The sequence below is a fragment of the Caenorhabditis remanei genome, chromosome I, assembly GCF_010183535.1.
Source record: "Caenorhabditis remanei strain PX506 chromosome I, whole genome shotgun sequence".
In the NCBI taxonomy this organism is placed as follows: Eukaryota; Metazoa; Nematoda; class Chromadorea; order Rhabditida; family Rhabditidae; genus Caenorhabditis; species Caenorhabditis remanei.
Window position 1 is genome coordinate 1,054,181 of NC_071328.1, and position 26,822 is coordinate 1,081,002.

Here is a 26,822-nt window from a genome sequence, read left to right on the forward strand (position 1 = left end):
CAAAAACGCACTAAAATTGAGTCGGGGGCGCCTTCGGCGCGAAATCGCTCTAAATCCGCTAAGACTATCTGGGGCGCGTGCAACGCGCGTCTCCACTTTTATAAATAGTCGAAATTCCTTGAAATATGCTGAAAATCACTAAAATTCACAGAAATTGAGTGATTCTGGGGCGCCTTTGACGCGATTTAGAAGCTGAAATCGCTTAAAATCGGCTTAAATCTAGCCTCTTGTCGTCTGGGGCGCCTGCGACGTGCTTGGATTGGAAAAAATGTCTGCAAATCATCATAAAAACGAGATTTTCGAAATTTTTAGAGCATTTGATTCGAAATTCCGCAACTTTTTGTAATTTTTGACAGAAAACTACACTTTTCGTGACCTAGGAATCCGAAACTCGGCCATCTAGCGATTTTGAGCCGTTTTCAGATCAAAAATTGATGCAAAAGCCCAATCTTTCACCAAAACCGTGATGATGGCCGAGTTTTGGGTTTCTAGGCCACCAGTCGGAATTTTCTAGGCCATGATCAATTTTCAGCGATTTTTGATGATTTTTGAGGGAGAAAAACTGCGAAAACCACGAAAAAAAGTTAGGTGGCCGAGTTTTGGATTTCTAGGCCATCAATGGGGTTTTCTAGGCCATGATCAATTTTCAGCGATTTTGACGATTTTTAAAGGTTTTTTGGGTTAAAAACACCCAATTTACAGGATTTTTCTCTCAAAAAAGTCAATTTTTGAAGGTTTTCGCGTGAAAAATACTGTTTTTCTCGATTTTCTCACTATTTTTCACTCAAAAACTATCAAAAACTGTTTGTGGCCGAGTTTTGGGTTTCTAGGCCACCACTCATAACCCCCACCAGTTTCAGAGTGCGCCGGATCACGCGACGAGTCCACGAACCGGAGGTTATTCTGGTAAGAATTTGAATAATTAAGTTAATTAATTATATTTAATTTTTAAAAATTCCAGAACTCAACTACTACGATCACCCGCAACAACACAAAATCTGAAAGGCACAAACTACAAACTACAGACTACAAACTACAAAAATCTCGACTTTTTTTCTTCTCACTCATCAATTATTGTTCTATTGTCTCCACGCCCACTTTTTTCTGATTGTTAAGCCCCGCCCACTTTTTCTTTAATTGTTATTACTCAACTTCATTATTATATATCATACAGGGGACCTGAATAGTGCATAATTTAATTTTTTGGGGGCGGGACATAAATTTTGACTGAAATACTGTAAAAATGGGTGCCTAAATAGATAATTGGGTACAAATTATGCGAAAAAAATCAATAATTGGGGAAAACAGAAGGCACAAATCGATAATTATGGCCAAGGGGGAAATCACAGAAAAAAAATAACTTTTGAAAATTTTTCAGAAAAATATCACAAAAAATGAGGTTTAGACAATTAAAAGTCCATTAGAATCGCCGGATTCGTCGACTTTTCCGATTTGAGCTTTTTCGAGAGCGAGAATTTCGATTCTTCTGAAAAATGGGAGGATTAGGGTGCTGAAAAAGGGGCGGAGCTTAATTTTTTTGGGGTTTTTGTCTGAAAATGATAGTTTTCGCTAAAAATCGTAATTTTCAGCCAGTTTCAGTGCGAAAACAGTGAAAAATGAACAAAATCGATTAAATTTCGAAAAAATTAGGCTCCGCCCCTTTTTGCAGATGCGGCGCGTTGCTTTTTCGTTTTGATGATTTTTCTCAATTTTTCGACTAAAAACTGCGTTTTCAGACAGTTTCAAGGGAAAAATCGTGTAAAACCATTGAAAAACGGTTCAAAATCAACAAAAATCAGTTAAAAATTGCTGAAAAGGGGCGGAGCCTAAATTCAGCTAAATTTTTTCGAATTTTCGGTTTGAAAAATGACTGAAAACCAATTTTTGAGATATTTTAACTAAAAATTCAGCAAAAGCGAGTAAATTTGAAAGAAACATGGAAAACTAGAAAAAAAAGGGGCGGAGCCTAAATTCAGCCGATTTCAGCAAATTTTTTGCGTTTTTCGGCTTGAAATATAGTTTAAAAAATGCATTACTTTTCTGTTTTCTTCGGAAAAAGAGCGGAGAATATTTTTACATTCTTTTCCTCAAAAAAATCGATAAGAACGTTCTAGAAAAAAGTGGGCGGAGTCTAATCTGAAAATGTCTGAAAATGTGATCTGAAAATGACTCACTAGTTGGATGAAAGTGTCGATGTCCGACGTAATGAATGAAATCGACAAGACTCTGTCTGTCTTTCGCCGTCACTTCGAACAATTTCACTTTCTCACGTGCCGCCCAACTATGAGCGAATGCACTATCCACTGTCGCCGGTCGGTCTCTCATATTCGCCAAAACCACGATAGGGACCTGCAAATTTTCGGATTTTTACGACAAATGGCTCAAAATATGCTTAAAATCGGCACAAAAACGCACTAAAATTGATTAAAAACCGGCTGGGGCGCCTGCGGCGCGAAATCGCTCAAAATTCGTTAAGACAGGCTGGGGCGCAAATAGGCGAAAAATCGCTTAAAATCGGCTCAAATTACTCAAAAACACGCGAAAATTGAGTAAAAACTATCTGGGGCGCCTTTGACGCGTTTGAATAAGAAAAATTCGGTGAAAATGATCGAAAGAGTCGGCTGGGGCGCGTTCGGCGCGAAATCGCTCAAAATTCGTTAAGACAGGCTGGGGCGCCTGCGGCGCATCTGCACTTTTTTAAATAGTGAAAATTCCTTGAAGTAGACTAAAAATCGGTCAAAATTGACCGATAGGGAGTAAGGCTGGGGCGCCTGCGACGCGATTTAGCAGCTAAAATCGCTTAAAATCGGCTGGGGCGCCTTTGACGCGATTGATTTTGATAAATTCGGTGAAAATAATCGAAAAATGTTGAAAATTGCACAAAATTCCATTTAGACCGCCCTTTTGTGCAATTTTCAGACTTTTTCGTTCATTTTCACCGAATTTTTCCATTCAACCGCGTCAAAGGCGCCCCAGACAATACTGATGTACGTTTTCAAGCCATTTTTGACCATTTTCAGTTAAATTTTTAGCCGATTTCAAAGAATTTAGTCAATTTTGAGCGATTTTAACATATTTTTGTAGAATTTTTGTCAACCAAAACGTACTCAATCGCGTCAAAGGCGCCCCATACATTTTCAATAACAAGTTGCTGTCCTCTGTTTTTGACAAATTGTCAGCTGATCGTTTGTCTAGTGAAGGAAGGTCACATTTGGCTATTTTTAGCTAATTTTTCCCCTGATTTTTCAAAAATTTCAATTGAAATTCAGATAATTTCTTTCTATTTCGTTAGAAAACTGTTTCAGCTCAGTTTCAGTGAATCTTGGGCGATTTTAGCCAATTTTTCAACAAACATCTACTCAATCGCGTCTAAGGCGCCCTAGACGATTTTTTTTCTCAATTTTAGTGCGTTTTTTGAGCGAATTGGCCCGATTTTAAGATATTACAGCTCATTTTGAGCCATTTTTCGACCATTTTAGCCGAATTTTTTTATTCAAACGCGTCAAAGGCGCCCCAGTAGTTTCTTCCCCAATTCTGGTGAGATTTTGAGCAATTTGAGACGAGTTTAAGCTATTTTAGCTGCTACATCGCGTCTCAGGTGCCCCAGACTCACTCATTTCCGGTGAATTCAGAGCGATTTTCAAATTATTTGCGCCGCTGGCGCCCCAGTCTGTCTTAGCGAATTTTGAGCGATTTTCGCGCCGAAGGCGCCCCAGTTGACTCAATTTTAGTGCGTTTTTGAGCCGATTTTAGCGACTTTAGCAGAAAAATCGCGTCTCAGGCGCCCCAGCCTCACTCATTTTCAGTGAACTTCTAGCGATATTTAGCCCATTTAAAGGAATTCCGCGCCGCGGGCGCCCCAGCCAATGTTTATTCAGTTTTAGAGCGATTTAGAGCGTTTTCAGCCGATTTTAGCTCATTTTGAGCCTTTTTTAAGCGATTTTAGCTCATTTTTCGAGCATTTTCACCAAATTTTTCGCCATTTTCACACCTCTTTCTTATCCTTTCCAAACTGTCGATCAATCCATTTCTTCAACAAATCGACTCGATTAAATGACTCATAATCGGCTGATGAGTAGACCAGCACAAACGCGTCCGCCGCCTGAACATAGGCTTTTTTCAGCTCAATTGGACCGTAATTCGAGACGCCCGCCGTATCGTGGAGTATCAGAATTTCGCGGGCTTTGTCGGGCTCTTCGAGCAACACTTGATACGTGTCTTCGATTGTCGCTTCGTATGGCTGAAAATGATGGAAGAGGTTTCGGTGGCCTAAAAATCCAGAATTTGGGTTTCTAGGCCATCAGGGAGGTCGGTGGCCTAGAAATCCAGAATTTGAGTTTTCTAGGCCAGCAGGGATGGTGATGACCTAGAAAACCAATTTTTGGGTATTCTAGGCCATCGTCGTATTTTTGAGTGAATTTTGAGAATTCTGATTGCCGAAAATGACAAAAAATTATTGATGACCGAGTTTTGGGTTTCTATGCCACCAACTGCATTTCTAGGCCATCGATTCAAATTTTGATGCTTCCTATAATCTGATGGCCATCAATGATGTCAGTGCCCTAGAAATTCAGAATTTGGGTTTCTAGGCCATCGGGGAGGTCGGTGGCCTAGAATTCCAGAAAATGGATTTCTAGGCCACCGATGTTTTTTTGAGAGTTTCTATGGGTTTGGTGGCCTAGAAATCGTGAATTTTGGTTTTCTCGGCCATCATCTTATTTTTGATTTTTTCTAAGTATTCTGATCGCCGAAAATGGCAAAAACTGCAAATTTCTGAATTTTCACGATGGTGGCCGAGTTTTTGGAGGTCTAGAAATCCAAATTGTCAAGCTTTTGCGATTTTTACGATTTTTGAGCGGTTCAGACTATAAAAATGGCTGAAAATTGCAGAATTCCTTGTAAAATAGCGTTTTACAGTGAAAAAATCTAAAAAATTCGGAAAAATTAACTTGATGGCCTAGTTTTGGATTTCTAGGCCATTAACTCAAAATTTCACTGAAAATGTGTTTTTTGCACTTCAAAACGTTTAAAAAACACTCAAAACAGAGAAAAACCGGCAAAAAAAATTGGTGGCCGAGTTTTGGGTTTCTAGGCCACCAACTGCATTTCTAGGCCATCGACTCAAATTTTTAGATTTTCTGGAATCTGGTGGCCTAGACACTCAGTTTTCCACTTAATAACTTTGCTGGCCGAGTTTTAGGTTTCTAGGCCACCGACCCAAATTTCGTGAATTTTTCGATTTTTTCACTCATTTTTTCTGGAACTTTTTCATTTTTCGTACATACCTTATTCGTAATATCCTCAACACACGCGACTTGTCTCAAAATGGCGGTCTTTCCGACTTTTTTACCTCCGACCACAATCACCCTCATCGCTCGTCCCATTCGACGGCTCTTCGCCTGGGGTTTGATGGAATCGCTACGCGCGCTTCGAAAGCTCGCCTTCTCCTCGTTTCGCTCGAAAAAAAGCGGACGATTCAGGTGGTCGGTGTCGACGATGGCGGCCGACGCCGGGCGGACTACTCGATTGTGGTTGAGATAGTCTTTTTCTGCAAAAAATAGGTTAAAATTGGAATATTTAGGCTTTAAAACTATCAAAAACCCCTTTAAACCACTAATTTTACCCCTAAACCGTGAAAAAATCGGAAAAAAAAACTCATGGCCTAGAAAACCAGAAATAGTGGCCTAGAAACCCAAAACTCGGCCACCACCGTGTTTTTTCGCGGTTTTGACCTATTTACGATGTTTTTAACAGTTTTAGAAGCAAATTGAAAGTTTCTAACAACTTTTTACAGTGGTGGCCTAGAAAACCAAAACTCGGCCACCAAATCTGTTTTTTTTTCGATTTTCACTGTTTTTGAGGAGTTTGGACTATAAAAATTGCTGAAAATTGCAGAAATCCGTGCAAAATAATGTTTTACAGTTTAAAAAAATTAAAAATTCAGAAAAAAAGTAATTTTTCGAATGGTGGCCTAGTTTTGGATTTCTAGGCCATCAACTCAAATTTCTACTGAAAACACGTTTTTCGTACTTTAAAAGGTTCAAAATCACTCAAAACAGAGAAAAACGGCAAAAATCGCGAAAAAATGTTTGGTGGCCGAGTATTGGGTTTCTAGGCCACGAGTCGGAGTTTTCTAGGCCATGATCAATTTTCAGCGATTTTTAAGGTTTTTATGGTAAAAAACACCAAATTTTCACGATTTTTCACTCAAAAACAATCAAAAACTGCTAATGGCCGAGTTTTGGGTTTCTAGGCCACCAGGTGAGTTTTCTAGGCCATGGTCAATTTTCCGCGATTTTTGAGGGTTTTTGGTGTAAAAAACACCAAATTTTCACAATTTTTCACTCAAAAACAATCAAAAACTGCTAATGGCCGAGTTTTGGGTTTCTAGGCCACCAGGTGAGTTTTCTAGGCCATGGTCAATTTTCAGCGATTTTTGAGGGTTTTTGGTGTAAAAAACACCAAATTTTCACAATTTTTCACTCAAAAACAATCAAAAACTGCTAATGGCCGAGTTTTGGGTTTCTAGGCCACCAGGTGAGTTTTCTAGGCCATGGTCAATTTTCAGCGATTTTTGAGGGTTTTTGGGGTAAAAAACACCAAATTTTCACAATTTTTCACTCAAAAAAGCACCATTCTCCTCGTCAACACTCATATCTCGTCTCCAATTCGGAAAATGCAAGTCGAGTCCCTCCAACTGGCGGGATAAGTCCCCAGACACCGGTCGTTCCAACTTTTTCGGTCGCATTTTGAATTTCATCGAAATCGTCGGACGGATTTTCACGTTAGTCATTCTAGTCGACATTATATTTCAGTATAATAATAATTAAAGACGGGGCGAAGAAAGTGACGATAAGATGGGAGGGGTGACTGATACATTTTTGGGAAGAGGGAGGGAAAAAGTAATAAAAATTGATAAGAAATGTTGGTTTAGATGACATGGTCGTGTGAAATATGTGCTTAGAAACACCTAAAATCACCTAAAACTCAAAAAAATTTGAAAAAAATCAAAAAAATCTCGAAAAACTTTCGGTGGCCTAGAAATCCAAAACTCGGCCACCAAGCTTTTTCTTGATTTTTCGGTAGTATATGGTGTTTCTAAAGATTTATGTGCTTAGAAACACCTAAAATCACTTAAAACTCAAAAATTTTATGAAAAAAAAACAAAAAATCTCGAAAAAATTTTGGTGGCCTAGAAATCCAAAACTCGGCCACCAAACATTTTTCGCTGTTTTCGCCGTTTTTCTCTGTTTTTAATCGTTCTGAACATTTTGAAGTGGTAGAAAACGCAGTTTCAGTGAAATTTCGATTTGATGGCCTAGAAATCCAAAACTAGGCCACCCATACTTGTCACGGGCCGGGCCCGCTAAAAAAATCTTCCGGCCGGCCCGTCAAAATATTGAAAAAAAAGCTTGCTGCGGGCCCTGCGGGCCGGCCCGGGCCCTGAAATTTTCCGAGGGCCCGGCCCGGGCCGGCCCGCGGGCCGGCCCGTGATTTGACAAGTATGAGGCCACCAGACAAAAAATTGAGCGATTTTCATGGTTTTTTGAGAGATTTAAGTTGTAGAAATCGCTAAAAACTGCTCTTAAACTAAATTCCTCTAACAAATCGAGCTTCAATCGAAAAATTCGAAAAAAAAAGTCGATGGCCGAGTTTTCGGTTTCTAGGCCACCAATTTATTTTTTCGAAAATTTTCAAACAAAAACGTTATTTTAGGTTTCTAGTGTCAGAAAACCAAAAAAATCTATCTACAATCTATGAAAAACAGTGAAAAACTACGAAAAAACGAGAAAAAAAGTTTGGTGGCCTAGAAATCCAAAACTCGGCCACCGCACTTCAATTGGATATCTAGACCATCTACTCCTCAAAAACACTAAAATCTTCATTTCTAATGGTCTTAAAACCCAAAATTCTGAATTTCCAGTGGTGGCCGAGTTTTGGGTTTCTAGGCCACCAATCGAATTTCGTCTATTTTGACCGTTTTTCTCGATTTTTTTGCCTAAACTATTGAAATTTCGTGGAAAAGAGTGATTTCTGATCTATTTTTCTATATTGAAAACCATATTTCGTGTTATTTTCCCACCACTCCTTTCTTTCCCCTTTCAAAGTACTCTTCCCCCGATGTTATCGCTCTATTTTTCTCGATTTTTCTTCTTTTTTTTTGAATTTTTTTTGTAAAATTTGTGTGACTTAACGAGGAGAACGTTCAAACGTACCAACACACAACGATGTCTTTCGATTCGATTTTGTCGCGTCGAGGAAGGTGGCGGCGAGTGAGAATCGACGATTTGTTGTCTGGAAATTGAAAAAATCTTTATTGATTTTTTATTTTAGGATTATAGGGACGTTATAAAACCGATTTTTCGATACTTTTAACAAAAAATTCGAGAGAAAACGGCCAAAAATAGACGAAAATCGACGAAAACCCGATTGGTGGCCTAGAAACCCAAAATTCGGCCACCACTGGAAATTCAGAATTCTGGATGTTAAGACCATTAGAAATGAAGTTTTTACAGTTTTTGATGAGTAAGTGGTCTCAGAATCCAATTGAAGTTCGGTGGCCGAGTTTTGGATTTCTAGGCCACCAAATTTTTTTCGAGATTTTTCGTGTTTTTTCGCAGTTTTTTCGGGTTTTCACCGTTTTCGAATAGATATTTTGGTTTTTCTGACACTAGAAACCTAATATAACGTTTTTGTTTGAAAATTTTCGAAAAAAAATATTGGTGGCCTAGAAACCCAAAATTCGGCCACAACTGGAATTTTGGGTTTTAGGACCGTTAGAAATGAAATTTTCACAGTTTTTGATGAGTAAGTGGTCTAGGAATCCAATTGAAGTTCGGTGGCCGAGGTTTGGATTTCTAGGCCACCAAGTGAGTTTTCTAGGCCATGGTACCAATTTTTGGCGATTTTCAAATGTTTTTGGGGTAAAAAACAACTATTTTCACGATTTTTTGCCTTAATTTCTTCAAAATTACCTCTTTTTTATGCAAATTTCGATGCATTTTCCCAATTTTCAGTATCAGAGTAGGAATAAATAAATATCAGGAGAAAAAAGCGTCGTCTGATATCAGAAAATACAATAAAATGAAATCTTCCTTGTTCCCATATCTTATTGCCTTCTCGTTTTGTATATATTCCCATACATATACAAAAAACGGCTCAAAAGCGATGGAGGGATCCAAAAACATACAGAAGCAATATGATTACATCGTTTTATTGCATTCGAATGACTCATATTTACAGTAGTTTTAGGCGATTTTTAGGGGAAAAAATGGGTTTTTTGGGAGTTTTAAGCTCAAAAATTCGGTTAAAAACGGTATTTTTGGAGCTAGAGCCTTGAATAGTGGCCTAGAAACTCAAATATTGATTTCTAGGCCATTCTGAATGTTTTTTGAGCTCAAAAACTCATTTTCCTGGCCTTTTTGACTTCTAGGCCACCATTTTTTTTTGTGATTTTTTTTGACAATTTTTCAGATAGAAATTCGATTTTTATGTTTAGAAATAGGTGTTTGGGGTTTCTAGGCCACCAAATTTTTGAATAGTGCTTTGAGCCATTATTATATTAATTTAGTGGATGCTGCAGTTTAAACTCGTTGTTTTATAGTAATTTACAGTAGTTATGAGCGTTCTTGTCCGATTTTCCATCTAAAATTGCAGTTTTTGGCTGTTTTTTTCCGCTTTTTTCGGTCTTTTTTGCTTAGTTTCAACAAAAAATTTGGTGGCCTAGAAACCCAAAACTCGGCCACCGCACTTTCATTGGATTCCTTGACCACCAACTTATCAAAAACTGTAAAAACTTCATTTCTAATGGGCTTAAAACCCAAAATTCTAAAATTCCAGTGGTGGCCGAGTTTTGGGTTTCTAGGCCACCAATCGGAATTTCGTCTATTTTCAACCGTTTTTTCTCGATGCTTTTGCACCTCCCGAACCGTACCGAGAAAAAGTGGAAAAATGCATCGAAGTGTGCATAAAAAGGAGGTAAATTTGATGAAAAATTGTTGAAAATGACATTTTTGTCCGAGTTTTGGGTTTCTAGGCCACCCAATTGAATTCCTAGGCCATCTACTCCCCAAAACCTGTGAAAATTTCATTTCTAACCGTCCTAAAACCCAAAATTCTAAAATTCCAGTGGTGGCCGAGTTTTGGGTTTCTAGGCCACCAAATTGGATTTTGTCTATTTTTCGGATTTTTGACCATTTTTCCTCAAATTTTTCGCCTAAAGCGGGTTTTTGGGTAGTTTCCAGTGTGTCTTCTCGAGACGGTCTCGAGAAAATTCTCGAGAAAATTCTCGAGAGATCTCTCGAGAATTTCTCGAGAATTCTCGAGAAATTTTTCTCGAGAATGTCTCGAGAATTTCTCGAGAAATCTCTCGAGAGATCTCTCGAGAATTTCTCGAGAATTCTCGAGAAATTCAGGTCTCGAGGAGTGATTTCACGAAAAACTCACAAAAAACCAATTTTACTAAAATAAGTATGTGAACAAGTGTAATAGAGATTGAGATTAAATTGATTAAAACTATATTTTTGTCAATAAACCTTTAATAATACAAATATTTGACAAAAAAAACAACGACACTCCGAAATTCCGCACCGCGCCATAAATAGTAAACAAAATTTTCAAAAACCTATTCTCGAGATTCTCGAGAATTCTCGAGAAATTCTCGAGAGATCTCTCGAGAGATTTCTCGAGAATTCTCGAGAACTATCGAGAATTCTCGAGAATGTCTCGAGAATTTCTCGAGAAATCTCTCGAGAGATCTCTCGAGAATTTCTCGAGAATTCCTTTTCTCGAGAATTTTCTCTCGAGAAGACACACTGGTAGTTTCGAGCTGAAAAGCCAGTAAAAAACAGTTGAAAACAGGGATTTTATAGCCTAAAAATCGATTTTTTGGGATTCTAGGCCACCAATTCGATTTTTGTCGATTTTCATCTATTTTTGACCGTTTTTTTCTCGAATTTTCTGCCTAAACTATTGAGGATTCATTTTAAGCTAAAAAGCCAGTTAAAAACTGTTTAAAACCGGGATTTCACGGCCTAAAATCCGATTTTTTGGGTTTCTAGGCCACCAATTCGATTTTTTGTCTATTTAGACCGTTTTTTCTCGAATTTTTTGCCTAAACTATTTTGAATGATTTTTAACAGAAAATCAGGCAGAAAACTGTTAAAAACGGGATTTGATGGCCTGAAAACCCATTTTTTGGGATTCTAGGCCACCAATCTGATTTTCGTCTATTTTCATGTATTTTCAACCGTTTTTTCTCGAATTTTTTGCTCAAAATGTCTAAATTTTACTATTTTTCTCCCCAATTTCCCCCCTACTCACCTTCTGCGGAACGTCCAAAGAGGGTGTCGACGTGGCGTCGACACGAGAAAGGGCGGCGCGTGGTGTGACTCCTAGTGAGTACTTTCGAGAGTTTTCTGAAAGCATTTTATTTTCGAAAAATTGATTGAAATGGATTTAAAAAAATGTTTTTGTGTGGGTTTTTGTGGTTTTAATCCCCAGATTAGTGGAGATTTATAAACTTTTTGAAAATTTTTTTTTTCAATTTTTAAAATTTTATTTTTTGGGAAAAATTAACTTTTTTTAAAACGAAATTGGTTGATTTTTCTGAATTTTTTAGCTGAAAATCGGTTTATTTTGGTATTTGACCACTTTTACTACTGTCTGTCACAATTTCCTGGGTCTCCGGATGTCCGGATTCCCAAAAATTTGAATTTTGACTATTTTGAGTAGAATTTTTCGAATTTTCAGTGTTTTAGGGGTAAAAATAGCCAAAAAATCTGTTATTTTGCATGAAAATTACTGAAAATTGGTCAGAATTGATCAGAAATCGACAACTTTTTACTATTTTCTGATGTCCGGATGTCCGGATGTCAAAATTTCGATTCTAGAGGTGATTTAAGCTAATTTTTTTGAATTTTTGGTGAAAATTTTATGATTTTTCACCAAAAATCAATAAAAATTCAGCAAATTTTTATGTTTTGAGTCTGTCACGACCTCCCCGGTGTCCGGATGTCCAGAATTTAGTTTTTTGGCAAAATCGACTCGATTTTGTTCAATTTTTTTGATTTTTAAGAGGAAATATAGTCAAAATCAAATTTCAGTGTAAAAATCAGGAAAAAAACGCTAAATTTCGGTCGGAAAAGGTTAAAATATTTTATTAAATTCAATTTTTCGGATATTTTTGAAGGGAATGACGAAATTATCATAAAAATGAAGTTAAAGCCAATTTTGTAAGCCGGAATTGAAAATTTGAGCAAAAAATTGAGATTTACTCAAAAAATTGGTCTAAAAATGATTTTTTTTTGGGGAAAAATGAAAAAAAAAATTTTTTTTGCAAAATTTTTTTTCCTTAAATTTGAATTTTAAATCGTTTTTTATTTTTTTTTAGGTAATTTTAAACAGATTTTTCGCATTTTTAAGTATTTTTCCGCGATTTTTTTCATTTTTTTTTTCAAGCTCAAAATTATTTTTTCAAATTTTTGATTTTCAACTATTTTCAACTCACCCCCACTCATTTTTCGGTTTTTTTCTCTTAAAAATAGACGTTTTTACAGCCAAAAACTATAATAAATGCTCAAAATATTGCTAGTGGCCGTCTCGCTTCACACCATTGATAGCAGAGAATGTGTTATGAATGGGGGCGAATCGGAAATAAACACAATGGGAAAGGGTATTTGATGACAACCATCGCTATTCAATAAACGTTTTGATTGGAATTTTATTTTTATTTTATGAAAAAAACAACTTTTTTTTTGGAATTATTTTTTCGCCAATTTTAGATGGATTTTCTGGATAAATAACTTGCAATTAATAATTTCAGATTATTCTCCACAATTTTAAACCTGAAAAATCTCATTTTCACAGACAAAAACTCACAAAAACTGCAATTCTTTTCAGCCTTCTCCAACAGTAATTTCCGCGAACTAATCCGTCGTCAAATCGCACGCATTGGACGTGACTGTGCGTCTCGGTGTTTGCGGACTTTTCGGTTTTCGTGCGATTTTCAACGTGTTTTTCGCTCATTTTCAGATTAAAAAATAGTCGAATTTCGTGGATTTTTTTGGGAAAATTGAGTTTTTAAAAAATAAGTGAGTTATCGATTTATTTTTTGAGCCAGGAGGTATGCAAAAATGTGAGAAAATAGAGGAGAACAGGCGAGTTGAACGAAGTACACTAAAAAACTAAAAATCGAGAGAAAAACTAGAAAAACTTGAGGAAACGGAGCTTTTTTGGGTATTTTCACATGAAAAATGCAGAAAAAATAGTCAAATTAGGCTAAAAATATGAAAAAAACTGAAAAAATTCTTGAAATTGCAAAAATCTGAAAAAAAAACGGTTTTTGATCATAAAAATATTCCTTTTGTTGCTCAAATCCTCTAATTTTCACATTTTTTGTTAGTTTTTTGCTGTAAAACTTCATGAAAACCCTGAAAAAACTGAAAAAATGTAAAATTTTGTCTAAAAATCCAAAATTTCAATTTTTTCAAAAAATTGTTTTTTTTAAGTTTTTTGGTCAAAATGAGTAGAAAAACATGTAAATCTTTATGGAAATACGCAAAAACCGCGAAAAAAACACCGAAAAACGAGTTTCCAGTCCAAAAAATGCTGAAAATGTGATAATGGCCGAACTTTTTCTATTTGGGTTTCTAGGCCTCGTTAGATCGATGGCCTAGAAACCCAAAACTCGGCCATGATCACATTTTCAGCATTTTTTCCGACTGAAAACTCGTTTTTTTGTATGTTTTTTGCCGTTTTTGAGTATCATCTAATCTTTGATGCCCGCCGCAAATTTTATGATCTACAGAACACACTGATAACGACGAAGAGACCCTTGCCCAATACAATTCGCAACACTTTATTTCTTCTTTTTCTCCAAAAACCATCAAAAATCGAAAAAAAATTATCGATTTTTTTCAGGCATGAGCCTTCTTCGTCGTTCCGCACCTTCCCTCCGTTCCGCAGTGAGATTCGCCTCTTCTGGTTGGTTTTTCGGGTGAAAATCGCGAAAAATCGCGGTTTTTAGCCCTAAAAATGTGAAAAATTGGCCAAAAATCGCATTTTCTCATTAGAGCGCACTTGCAGACTTTGAATTTTTGAATTTTGCGAATTTTAACTCTAAAAATTCATTTTTCCGCATTTTCTCGTCGCGGTGTTCACTTCTACGCGCAAATATACAAAAAATTAAATATTTTCAAAATTTTAGAAAAAAAAGTCAATTTTCAGGCCGTCTCTACACGAAGAAGCACGAATGGGTGGTCGTGGAGAACGGTGTCGGCACCGTTGGCATCACCGACTTCGCCACTGTTAGTACTCCTTATTTTCAGCTGAAAATTCGTGAAAATTCGAAAAAAATTGATCAAAATCATAAAATTTAGCCGTGTACTCCTCGTGGACAAGAGGAAATTTTTTAGAGAAAATGTGAATTTTGGTCGATTTTTCTTGTTTTTTTGGCAAATTAAGTGTTTCTAGATGATTTTTCATGAAAATTCGAAAAAAATTGATCGAAATCCTGAAAAATCATGAAAATTAGCCGTGTACTCCTCGTGGACAAGAAAAAATGTTTTGGAAAATTCGTGGTTTTTGGTCGATTTTTGTCGATTTTTGGTCAAATTGTGTGTTTTCAGATGATTTATCGTAAAAAATCGTGAAAGTTTGACAAAAATCGAAGAAATTACCGAAATTCAGCCGTGTACTCCTCGTGGACAAGAGGAATTTCGGGAAATTGGGTTTTTTAGGTCGATTTTTGTCAATTTCAGTCATAAATAGCAAGTTTGAAGTGTGTGGCATTGTTTTCCAATTTTTTTTTTGAAAATTGTAAGAAAATATGCGAAAATATGCGAAAATCTGGAATAACACCACCAGACTTGTCCTCGAAGAGTACACAACCGATTTTCATGGTTTTACACTAATTTTACTTATAATTGAGCTATTTCACTCAATTTAATTTCAAAAACAGAAAAAAATGGCTAAAATCGAAAAAATCCACCGAAAATTGACTTGTCCACGAGGACTACACGATCGATTTTTCGTTTTTTATAATTTTTTGTGATTTTTCTCAATTTATCATCAAGAAACACTCAATTTGACAAAAAAATTTATGAGAATTGACCAAAAATCGACCAAAAACCACATTTTTCCAAAAAAAGTTCCTCTTGTCCACGAGGAGTACACGACCGATTTTTCGTTTTTCGTAGATTTTTGTGTTTTTTCATGATTTTAATCTTACTTTTGTCGAAAATCAGCACATTTTCCTATTTTCCAAAAATTGACTTGTCCACGAGGACTACACGACGTCGATTCTCAATAGAGCGCATTTTCCAGGAACAACTCGGCGACGTCGTGTTCATCGAACTACCCGACGAGGGCACCGAAATCTCAAAGGGTGATTCGACGGGCGCCGTCGAATCAGTCAAAGCGGCATCCGACATTTACGCGCCCATTTCGGGTACAGTAACCCAAAAAAACGTGAAATTGGAAGAGGAGGCGGGGCTTATCAATAAGAGTCCATTCGAGAAGGGATGGCTGTACAAACTGAAAGTGAAATCGGAGGATGAGCTCAAGAAATTGCTCACCGAGCAACAGTACGAACAGTTCAAGAAGGACGAAGAGGCCGCCCATTAATTTTTTTTTTTGAATTTTTTGTATTTAATATACTTATTGTGTCTTATTGTACTGGTATTCATTGTTTAGGTTAATTATAAAATAGTGATTTATTTAATTGAAAAAAATGTAAATTTTTGAAAAAAAAATTTCATTTTTTTGAAATTTTTTGAAAATTTTTTCAAATTTCATCTCAAAAAATCCGCCAATTCCCGCTGATTCCAATGGTGGTATTTACATCGTTTAAAACGCGCTCTGTCGGATTTTAAAGCGATTTTTCTATTTGGTGGGCGAGGTTTCGCATTTTCGCGGCCACGGCCACCAAACAGAAAACCGCTTGTAAAATTCGATAGAGCGCGTTTTAAACTCTGAAAATACCACCATTGGAATCAGCAGGAATTGGCGGATTTTTTTGAGATCAAATTTTTTCGAAACTTAGAAAAAAAAATTTATCGATTTTTTCCAGAAATTCACTACAAATACACAAAAAAAATTAATTATTTACAAAAAATGAGGTTTATCGATTTTTTTCTCAACATGAAAAAAAATTTAAAAATTCAAAAATATCCCTGACTAGCTGATGACTGGAGTCCCTCGCTCACGGGGTATGCAAGCGCGCTCCACCGAAAAAATGTTTGGGAATTTCGAAAATGTGAAAAACTACCAAAAAATCAATGAAAATTGAAAAAAATCGTGTTTTGAACTCAAAAATTCAAATTTCCCGCGTAAAGTTCGGTGGGGCGCGTTTGCATTTGAGTGGTGGTGAAAAAAGCGAAAAATTACAGAAAAAAATGGGGGAAAACAGAGAAATCACAGTGGGAAAGAGGCTTTAAGACATAAAAATATAAAAAATTGATTTTGGGGGAAAAAAAATTTTTAATTTCAAAAAAAAAAATTTTTTTTCGAAAATTTTCGAAAAATCGATAATCGATTTTCAGACTAACGGCGGAAACTTGTTGACACCTTTCAGACCGTCGATAAATCCATTTCGCATGTGTACTGTCGTGTACAGTGCCAACGTTCGCCACACCGTCACCGCGTCTTTTTTCTGCGCCTCGTCGAGGTCGGCCATCGTGGAGAGACGGTGTTCCAGTGCAAATTCCATTGCGTCCTGCAAGAAAAAATATTTGAAAATGAGGAATTTAAGCGGGAAATTTGAATTTTTAGATAAAAAAAATTTTTTTTGGTAGGTGGCCGAACTTTTTCACTGGTGGCCTAACTTTTCTGTTTTCAATTTTTTGGTGTTTTTCTGCATTGAAAATCGTTAAAAACCCCAAAAATACGATTTTTTCAAAAAAAAATTCGGTGGCCTAACTTTTCAATTTCTGGTTTTCTAGGCCACGCAGTTTTTTTGGAAAATGTTTAGATTTTGAGGATTTGGAGGCTCAAACTCATGGTCTTCATGAGAAGAATTAGAAAAACAACGAATAATAACTTTTTTTCAAAAAAAATTCGGTGGCCGAACTTTTTCAAATTTTGGTTTTCTAGGCCACGCATTTTTTTTTGTAAATTTTGAGTTTTTTGAAATTTTGAATTGTTTTTATACATTCAAAATCGTCAAAACCACTAAAATTTGCTGTTTTTCAAAAAAAAAACCTGATGGCCGAACTTTTGGTTTTCTAGGCCATCCAAAATATTTTTGAGTTTTTGAGCTTTTTTAGAGCGCCTGAAAACTCAAATTCATGATTTTTTGTGTGAAAATGTGAAAACGACCGCCAAAAATAATGTAATTTCCAGGAAAAAATGGTGGCCGAACTTTTTCACTGGTGGCCTAACTTTTCTGTTTTCAATTTTTTGGGGTTTTTTGCATCGAAAATCGTTAAAAACCCCAAAAATACGTTTTTTTTTTCAAAAAAAAATTGATGGCCGAACTTTTTCAAATTTTTGGGTTTCTAGGCCACCAAGTTTTTTTTTTCGATTTTTTGCGTTTTCAAGGGTCTGGAAGCTCAAACTACTGATTTTTTGTTAGAAAACGTGGAAAACCCGCTAAAAATTGTGTTCCTTCGAAAAAGTGTTACGTGGCCTAACTTTTTCAAACTCTTGGTTTTCTAGGCCACGCTTTAATTCAATATTTTATAGAAGCCTTACCTGAAAGATATCCCAATACTCATGCTTGAATCCTCTATCAGCAAATTTGCAATGTTTCTGTCCGACCATGTAGAGGAACGATTCCGTCCGTTCCATATGGTAGATGTTTTTGACCACTTGCGCGAGCGTCTGGATAACTTCTTTTTTTTAATTATAAAAAACTGACTTATTTTCGTTGCGGGGACCCAAAAATACCAAAAATTTTGGAAAAAAAAGTAAAAAAATCGGTCAACTTTGACATGTCCCATTACTGTCACATTTTGTCCCAGCTGTCCCAAAGTTATATGTCCTAGTAGATCAAATCTTGATCTCCATTTTTTTAGTTGACAACTTTTTGATAGCTCTTCAAGCTTTTGAGATATGCGCCTTTAAAGATAGCCGACTTAAACGAATGAGAGAGCTGAGGGGGAGGAGACGCAGAGAAGCGAGACACCCTCCTCTTTTCGCACACTCTCTCGCCTCCCCCTCTTTAAAGACGCATATCTCAAAAGCGTGAAGAGCAATCAAAAAGTTGTCAACTACAAAAATGGAGATCTTGTTTTGATCTACCAGAAAAATATAAATTTGGGACAGTTTGGACAAAAAGTGACACCAAGGGGACATGTAAAAGTTAGAACCAAAGTGAAAAAAGAGTCATTTTCAAACACGTGTATCTTAAAAACATGAATAGCTATCAAAAAGTTGCCAACTAGAAAAATGTAGCCCGTCTTATGGTCTACCAGAAAAATATAAATATGGGACAGTTGGGACAAATCGTGACACCAAGGGGACACCTCAAAGTTGGCACAAAAAAATTTCAAAATTTTTTTTTTGAAAAATACTTTGTTTTCTTATTTTTTGTGTTAATTCCCATAAACGATACCTGCACAAATTTCAACGCCTGCGACCGGAACTCCTTCGACTCTTTCCACTCGTCTCCCTGATATTTCGAGATGAACGGGAACAGTTGTTTGCAGTTCGGATTATGGTCAAATATGTAGCAGTAGATGGCGGATCCCAGCTCGTAAAGATTATCAAACTCATCAGACCACGTACGGCGTAGAAGTTCCTGAAAAAACGGGGGTTATTTCAGTGATATTCAGGAGGGAAATCTGAAAAAATGGAGACTGGCGTGCCTTGGGCGCGTCGACAAGGTGCGGAAAACACCGCGCACCTCTACGCCCTCCACCGTGATATCTGAAGTGTGTGCGCGTGGCAGAGTGGTTAACGAGGTAGACAGATAGGAGGTGGGTCAGGGGTTCGAGTTTTGCCCCGACCAAAATGTTTTTGTTTTTTGTTTTTACTAAATGCTTTTCAATTTCTAATGTTCTAGTGGCCTAGAAAACCTAGAAAACCCCACAGACTTACCTTCTCATACACATTCGGCTCCCACTTCTCAATGTTGCCTTCGAAGGATTTCTGAAACAAAAAAATTATTTCGAAAAAAGTTCGGCCATGGAAAACTCGGCCACCATCACCCCCTCACCTTCGACCCATTACTGTAGGCGACATTATTCGAATCGCTCATCCTTCTACTTCCATTCACCTTGTTCTTCCGATTCGCCTGTGGTGTGCTGAACGAGGCGCCCTTCTCGGACACACTGCAAAAAATTATGGATTTCAAGGTCAAAACGAGGGAATTGAGGGCTGAAAATGTGAAATTCGGACTCAGGAAGTTGAATATGGTATGATATGATGGTTTTTGAGTGCGGGGACTAGTTTTCCAAAATTTGGAATTCTAGGCCACGGGGCCTTCCTGGGGTGCCAGAGGGTCCTAGAGCGTCGCGTAACAGCCTTAGTAGGGTAAAATTTTACGCTGAATTCGAATTTTTTAGTTTCAAAACCGCCAAACTGTCTAAACCTTCTAAAAAAAAACACACCATCTCAATAGAATCATCGGGAATTTCAATAGAAAGTAGTAATAGTGAGAGACGTGTGGCGTTTTCAGCAGTAAAAATGAGAATGAGAGAAAAAATGATCGCATTTTCTCATTTGCCTAACGAGATGCAGTTGACACGCCTATTTACGCGGTGTTTTTTAAAGAGTAGAACATTCGAGAGGGTAAATAACTTTTTTCTTTTATATTCTTGTTTTTCTATTTCTCCTCTCATAAAATTATATATTCAGTGTTTTTTCCTCATCAAAAACCACCCATAGCCATGTATTTACGATGTGGTACAATGTCTGGCGCACCTGCGGCGCGTCGACTGGTCGCGGAAAACACCGCGCACCTCTACGCCCTTTGCCACGTGTTCTCAACAGTGCGCGCGTGGCCGAGTGGTTAAGGAGGTAGACCGGTAGGCGGAGGGTCTGGAGTTCGATTTTTTTCTGGGCTCATTCTTTTTTTTTCTTTTTTTTCTTTTCTATAATGCACTATTTCGATGTCTGAAACCTTCTTTTCAGTCAATTTTGCCATCTACGTGATTTTCCTGCGTTTAGATTCTTCAGGAGAGGAGTCCGTGCCCCATCATGTGATTATGATGAGGGACGACATCATAGGGGGAGAAGAGGGAAAAAGTGAAGAATCGAGTAAGTAGGTCAAAAAGGGGTCTCCAGAGCTTATAGAGGATGTTCCAAATAACACAAAAACATTTTTTATGAAAAAAAAATTTTTTCAGATAATTTTTTTTAAAATAACCTACCTCGAAGTGGAATGCGATCTTTGATGAATCATGAATCTCGGGCGGCTTGTTTTAAGCATTTTTAAAAGCAATGTGTAGATCAAAAATTTTGCCGATCAAAATTTTCAAACTACGCAGAAAAATAAATAGTGAAAGAAACTACTTTCTAGAAGGTACTCCTCCTGCCCATTTAATTCGAATCAAAGTAGGCCACGCCCACTTTTTTCCTTTCGCGGCTTAATGGATTGGATTCTTCGAAAAACGAAAAGAGGAGAAACGCATGTTATCTGATTGAGAGAGGGAGATGGAAAAGCTCTTCTTTAGGAGCGGAAACTCGTGAGAGAGATGGAAAAAAAAGAAGAAAATGGAGAGAAAATGTTGTTTTTGTGTATTGTGGTTGGGTTCTCAAAGAGAATATCCAATGGGTTTTAGTAGAGGATGGATTCAGAATTCTAGAAGAATTCTAGAAGAGGTCACGTCATGTTCTGGAGCTCCAAATAGGGAAAGAGACTTACCACAATACTCGTTACAAAAAGCAAAAAATAATGGAATGTCAAAAGAATCGAACCCGCGATGTTTAGATTACTGGCCAGAGTTGTTACCGGGTACACCAAAGGTGCGCCGACCGTTGCGCGACTCCGAGGGTTGTGATAAAGCGGCGGAGGCGGCAGCCTTATCACAACTCTGTGTTCCGCACCGCCGGCCGCCACTCGTGGTGTACCCGGGAACGAGTCCGGCTGGTAATCTGACCATCGGGGGTTCGATTCTTTTGACCTCCCAATATTTTTTGCTTTTTGTAACGAGTATTGTGGTAGGTTTAGTTTTGATTAAAAGTGGGTTTAAGAGTAGGAAATGAAAAATGAAAAATTTTTAGGCTCAAAAATGGAAAGATTGAACGGAAACCTGGAAGGATTCAATATATTATGATGTCAAGACAAAAGAAAAACGTCAATTTTCCGTAAAATTGGGGAAAATATAGGAAATTTCCGTTTTCCGTCAATCCAAAATGAAAAATGACATTTTACGGAGTGGAAGCTCTCTTGCAGTCGTGATCTACGGACCTCACCAAACCAAATTCCCCCGCCCGAAAAAAATCCAATAAAACGCAATTATCCAAATGCACTTTTTTCTTCTTTCTTTTTCAATTTTCTAAAATGCGCTCTACTGCTAAATCTCTTCTTTTTCCATATCAGGTCATTACTGTGGCATCCATTCCTCTGACTCTAAAAGTTCAAAGCATTAGATCTATACATAGTCGGGGAGTTTTCGCGCGAATCGGAAGTCGCCGTCGACTTCCGATTCGACTTTTCGCACGAAACATGGCGTTTTAAAGAAAAAAATCCAACAAAAAATGTGTGACGAGGGGGAAAACTCTAACAAAAAGTGTTCTAAAAGGTTCCAGACATCGAAAAAGTGCATTTCAAAAAAAGTAAAAAAAAGAATGAGCCCAGAAAAAATCGAACTCCAAACCCTCCACCTACCGGTCTACCTCGTTAACCACTCGGCCACGTGCGCACATTTGAGAACACGTGGCAAAGGGCGTAGAGGTGCGCGGTGTTCTCCGCGACCTGTCGACGCGCCGCAGGTGCGCTAGACTCCTTTTTTTTTTAAGTTTTGGGTGGTTTTTGATGGTTTCTTTCTATTTTTTCGGGGAATAGGAGTGAATATATGTACAATTTAATAGGGAAACAACAAAAAACCCGGCACAGACAGGGGCTGACGGCGCGCCAGCGCATGTAAGAAAAACGTAAGTAGTACGGAAAAAAAGAGGGGTTTCTGAATATTTCTTTCAGGAATAAGAAGAAAATAAGAAGAAAATAATTGGAGAGAACGTCACAAAACAAACATTGAGGGGGCAGAAGCTCTCCAGAAGTTGTGTATGTATGTGTGTGTGTCTAATATCTCCCAAGAGACATTTTTCGAATCGATCTAAGGAGAGAAAAGAGTGAAAATGAAAACGAGAAGACAAAATGTTTGTGTTTTTTTTGCGCTTTTCCGGAGGGGCTTGTGAAACACAAAAAGCAAAAAAAAATTTTTTTGCGTTTTTGCTCCCCGAGCTCCCCCCATGCTCACGGAGCACAAATCTCTTGCATTCGAAATTTGAGAGGGGTTGTGCCTGCCTAGGGGGGCACTGAGCACCCCCCTTTTCAAGTTACTTACTTCTGGAGGGGGGACAACTTTTTCTGTTGTTGGGGTCTGGGTATAAGGGGGTGTGGTGACATTGGATATTTAGGTAGTTTTATGTTGGAGGTGTTGGAGAAAAAAAGGGGGAAAACTTTTTACTAGGTAGAACTTAAAAACACGTAAGGTGTTCTAGTTTAAGGTTTTTTTAAAGATAAAATTTTTCAAATTTTGTTCAAAAAAATTGTTTAGGGTGTGTCTCTAGGGTTTTCAGGGATCTTGGGAAGGTGTGGCCTAGAAAACCAAATATTGGGAAAACTAGTCCTCGATAAACTTTTTGTAAAAAGTCCTCACCATTTCTCTATTTGCAAAAATCATCTTCGAATTTGCCTCCAATTTTCAGAGACTACAGTTTTAGTAGTCTGTAGAGTATATTTTGAAATATAAATGGTAAAATGTACCAAAAATAGTTTGAGAAAAGTTTCGAAAAAAAAACTTTTTTCAAATACTCTGAAAATTCCCGCCAATTTAGGCTAGAAAATGTAACAATTTAGGTAAAACTTCGAACTACCGTAACCCAGATGGATTCCACAGGTGAATCGCGACTTATGGGGCTGGGTACAACTTATCATGCGAATAATTAATGATTTATTCGTAAGTGAGGTATAAATCACAAATAATTCGTGAATTATACTCAAGTTCATGTATAATAGGTGAGTCGCGAACTGATTTTCGCCACTCTTCTTTAGTTCATCTATTGTAGACAAGCCATTCGCGACTTTCCAAATGTACGTCTAATGGGTACAAATTATACGTAAGTGACAAATAATACGTAAGTCGCGATTCACCTGTGTCTGTCGAAATTTTGTGAAAATTATATTTTTGGATTCAGGTCGTTAAGGTATGCGCCTGAAAACGTGAAAACGCCAAATCTTGTCTAAAATCATGACAAAAATTGATATGAATAAGAGAATAGATCAGTTTAGACAACTAGATGACCATATGCAGACAAACAATATTGTGTTCTTCCGTATTTTTCGGAAAATCACGGTCCCTCATAACAGGAAATTAAAAGAGTATCGAAAAAGTACGGGGGGAAATGAATATATCAGAAGATTAAATGACTCTAGGTGGGCGCCGTCATAGTCATGGCTTGAATATCCGGTCATATTTTTTGGAAATTTCTAGAATCTCGGTTTGTCTAGAACGGGAAGATTTTGATGTAGGTGAAGAGTATTTGATATTTTACTCAACTATTTAAATATACAGTATGTCAGACATTATTATTGTTTGTAACGATTTTAGGCATTTAAAAATCCCCCTTTCTTCCAAAAACTTAAATGAAAAAAAAATGTTCACCGGGTTTTTACCGTCCGGTTTTAAAAAGTCCAGCGGCTATCTAACGATTCTAGATCCCCTTTCTATGTAAAAAGTCTAAAAGAGCATTCCAAAAGTTTTCAAAAATTGTGTTCATATCAGTTTACACACAGTCATTTAAAGAATAGGAAGCTTCGAAAAAGTTCAGTGAACTTCCGAATCTTCTAGAGTTACACTTGAGCATACATTCCGCCTTGATTTTGATCTACGATTATATAAGGAGGACTAGTTTTGGGTTTCTAGGTCACGCATGGGGTTTTTAGGTCATTAGAGGGAGATGTCGACCATTTTAGGCAACACAGTTAAAAAACTTATGAATTTTCAAGTTTTGAGTTTTTAAGGCTCAATTGCATTTTCTAGGCCATCACATTATTTTTTTATTTTTAAATTTTGTAAAAAAATTTTTTTAAGTTTTTTCAGAACAAAACTGCAAAATAGCCTAGTTTCGTAAGTTTAGGCCACCAGCTTATTTTTCCACGTAATTTTTAATTTTTCTCCGTAGAGCGCATTTACATAGTCTCAAACTTCTTGCTAAACAGAAAAAGCGGGTGAGTCACCGTGTTCTCAGGGGTACCTCGTGATTATGGGAAATTTTGAAAAAAACGTTTGCGTGGGTTTATATATTTAGACTGGAATGAGTATTAGGCTATGTGAATTTCAGATTTAGGGAAAAAATCTGAAAATTTTTCGAATTTTTTTTTAAATTTTTAAAAATACTTACGTATGTACGTACCTATAAGCTTGCGTATAAACTAGTTTGATTTTGAGACAATGTGAATTTCAGATTTAGGGGAAATATTAAAATTTTCAAAAACAATTTTTTTTGAATATTTTTTTCAAAATTTTTTTTTTCAGATTTTTAATTTTAAGTAATTTTTAATCAAAATACATACCTATTCTGCGGTGACGGCGATGATAAGAAGGATAACATGTTGGAGACAAGTTGACGAGCTGCTGACGGCATTTTTGACAGCGATGGCATCGAGCAGCGCCTGCAAAAAATTAAAAATTTAAAAATGCTTAAAAATAATATTTTTTGGGCCCAACAAAAGTAATTTTTAATTTTTTTGTGAAAATAAAAGATATGTTTCATCTTTTGCACTTCATTCTGGGAATTTTCAAGTTTTCCCTTTTTACGCCATCAGGAATGGAAGGGTGGACAACAGACGGGTTGTGTGTGTCGGAATAGAAAATGAGTGGAGCCGGAGCACTTTTCGAATGAAAACCGCGTGGGAATATTTTATGGATACCCTACATACTCATGTCTCATATACTCAGAAATTCCAGAAAAAAGTTTTTTTTTGGAAAAACTTGGCATTTTTCTATTTTGCGAAAAATTTACTTTTTTTTAAATCTTGGCATCATAATATATTCAGTTCTACCAGGTTTTTGATGCCGGTTTTCTCATTTTTACGTGTAAAAATATTCAAAATTTCAATTTCCCACCTTTAAACCCACTTTAAACCCCAACTAGACCCACCACAATACTCGTTACAAAAAGCAAAAAATAATGGCGAGCAGGAAAAATCGAACCCTCGATGGTCAGATTAGTGGCCAGAGTTGTTCCCGGGTACACCAAAGGTGCGTCGGCCCGGCCGCGACTCTGAGAGCTGTGATAAAGCGGCGGCGGCGGCAGCTTTATCACCACCTCAGGAGTCGCGCCGCCGGCCGACACTCGTGGTGTACCCGGTAACAACTCTGGCCAGTAATCTGACCATCGGGGGTTCGATTTTTTCTGCTCGCCATTATTTTTTGCATTTTTCGACAGTCATGGGGGTATACTTAATTTAGATTTTAGATGAGTTTAATAGAGTTTTTCAAGTTTTTCAAATAATTTTTTTAAACTTCAAAAAAAAGTTGGAGTTGTTCTTTGTCATAAACTTGCCATATTTTAGAATGTGTCAAATATATATATACTTTAGACTATAATAAATGGAAAATTGAAGGCAATTAGGTGGATGATTTTTTGGTTTTTTAGCGTTAGACGGCCTAGAATTTTTTTAATGGCCTAGAATTTCTAGCGGTGGCCTAGTTTTCATAAATCAATAGTTTTGCTCAAAAAAACTTTAAAATTGACGAGTTCAGCCTGCCCCCGCGGCTGCAGGCTGACCTTCCTTGGTATAACATTTTCCCACCCTGATTTGACCTACTCAAATTTAAAATTTTCAGACAAAACTTATATAACTGGAAAGCTCAAAACATGAGGATTCTGAATTTACAATCAAAATTAATCTAGCATCAATACCAATGGAGTTATGACACTTTGAAAAAAACCGGATTTTTGTACCAATTTTGCACAAAAGTCAATTTTTTAAAGTTCTCACGAAAAGTAAAAAGTTGACTAACTAGACTCTTAGTTTCCCAGTTAAAACAAATATAAAATTGTCGGGGAAAAAATTTAATTTACGCCGACACATATAATGGTGTCCTGCAGAGTCAGAAAATGACGTAATTGTTGTTTTTTTCGAAAAAAAAGTGGAATTGGAAGTGGTATTTAGAAAACGGGAGAAGTCAAGTAGCTTAGTTAATGGTGGGGGTCCGAAAGGGGGTTAATATAAGTTTATGCATATGGAAATAGAAACGGAAATAATTATTACTTAGTCGGTCATGAATGAGTCAGGAGAGGCTAAGGATAGCGATGGGAGGCCAGGAAACGGAAAATTTGAAAAAAAAACTTGATGGCCCAGGGAAAACGTAAGGCCATCATCATATCAGGGGTTTGGCAGATAAAGATACTGACAAGAACGTGAACTGCTACTGCAGCTACAGTACTGCTCAAAAGTATATTAAGTTTTGCTTTTTCAGTTGAAAACGCCAAACTTTGAGATTGTGTCATGGTAATACTTATTGTCCCATCAAATAGATTTTAATGGATCGTACAGATCAAATGTAGAGCTCCATTTTTGTAGTTGACAACTTTTTTGTACGGACACTCCCTAGAGAGTTACATCGTCGAAGAAATTTATCCCTTAAATCGATCAATTTCTGTGCAATTTTGAGCTGTCCTCTTAAAATGACCGTAACTCTCCAGGG

The 26,822-nt window shown here is 37.0% G+C and overlaps 3 protein-coding genes across 3 annotated transcripts; 1 reads left to right on the forward strand and 2 right to left on the reverse strand.

The window, feature by feature from the left end:
* Positions 1–1,409: 1,409 nt before the first annotated feature.
* On the reverse strand, positions 1,410–11,427 carry GCK72_000137 (uncharacterized protein; the record flags this gene model as incomplete). Its single annotated transcript, XM_053722291.1, has 6 exons — positions 1,410–1,486; positions 2,175–2,349; positions 3,992–4,240; positions 5,286–5,548; positions 8,217–8,295; positions 11,323–11,427. The coding sequence occupies 6 exons, from the start codon at positions 11,425–11,427 to the stop codon at positions 1,410–1,412; spliced, it is 948 nt and encodes a 315-aa protein (XP_053590936.1).
* A 2,495-nt stretch (positions 11,428–13,922) lies between these two features.
* On the forward strand, positions 13,923–15,624 carry GCK72_000138 (uncharacterized protein; the record flags this gene model as incomplete). The annotated part of the gene is made up of 3 exons (XM_053722292.1): positions 13,923–13,983; positions 14,227–14,306; positions 15,325–15,624. The coding sequence occupies 3 exons, from the start codon at positions 13,923–13,925 to the stop codon at positions 15,622–15,624; spliced, it is 441 nt and encodes a 146-aa protein (XP_053590937.1).
* Positions 15,625–16,537: 913 nt separating this feature from the next.
* On the reverse strand, positions 16,538–19,198 carry GCK72_000139 (uncharacterized protein; the record flags this gene model as incomplete). Its single annotated transcript, XM_053722293.1, has 5 exons — positions 16,538–16,714; positions 17,692–17,820; positions 18,554–18,739; positions 19,039–19,089; positions 19,157–19,198. The coding sequence occupies 5 exons, from the start codon at positions 19,196–19,198 to the stop codon at positions 16,538–16,540; spliced, it is 585 nt and encodes a 194-aa protein (XP_053590938.1).
* Positions 19,199–26,822: the final 7,624 nt, after the last annotated feature.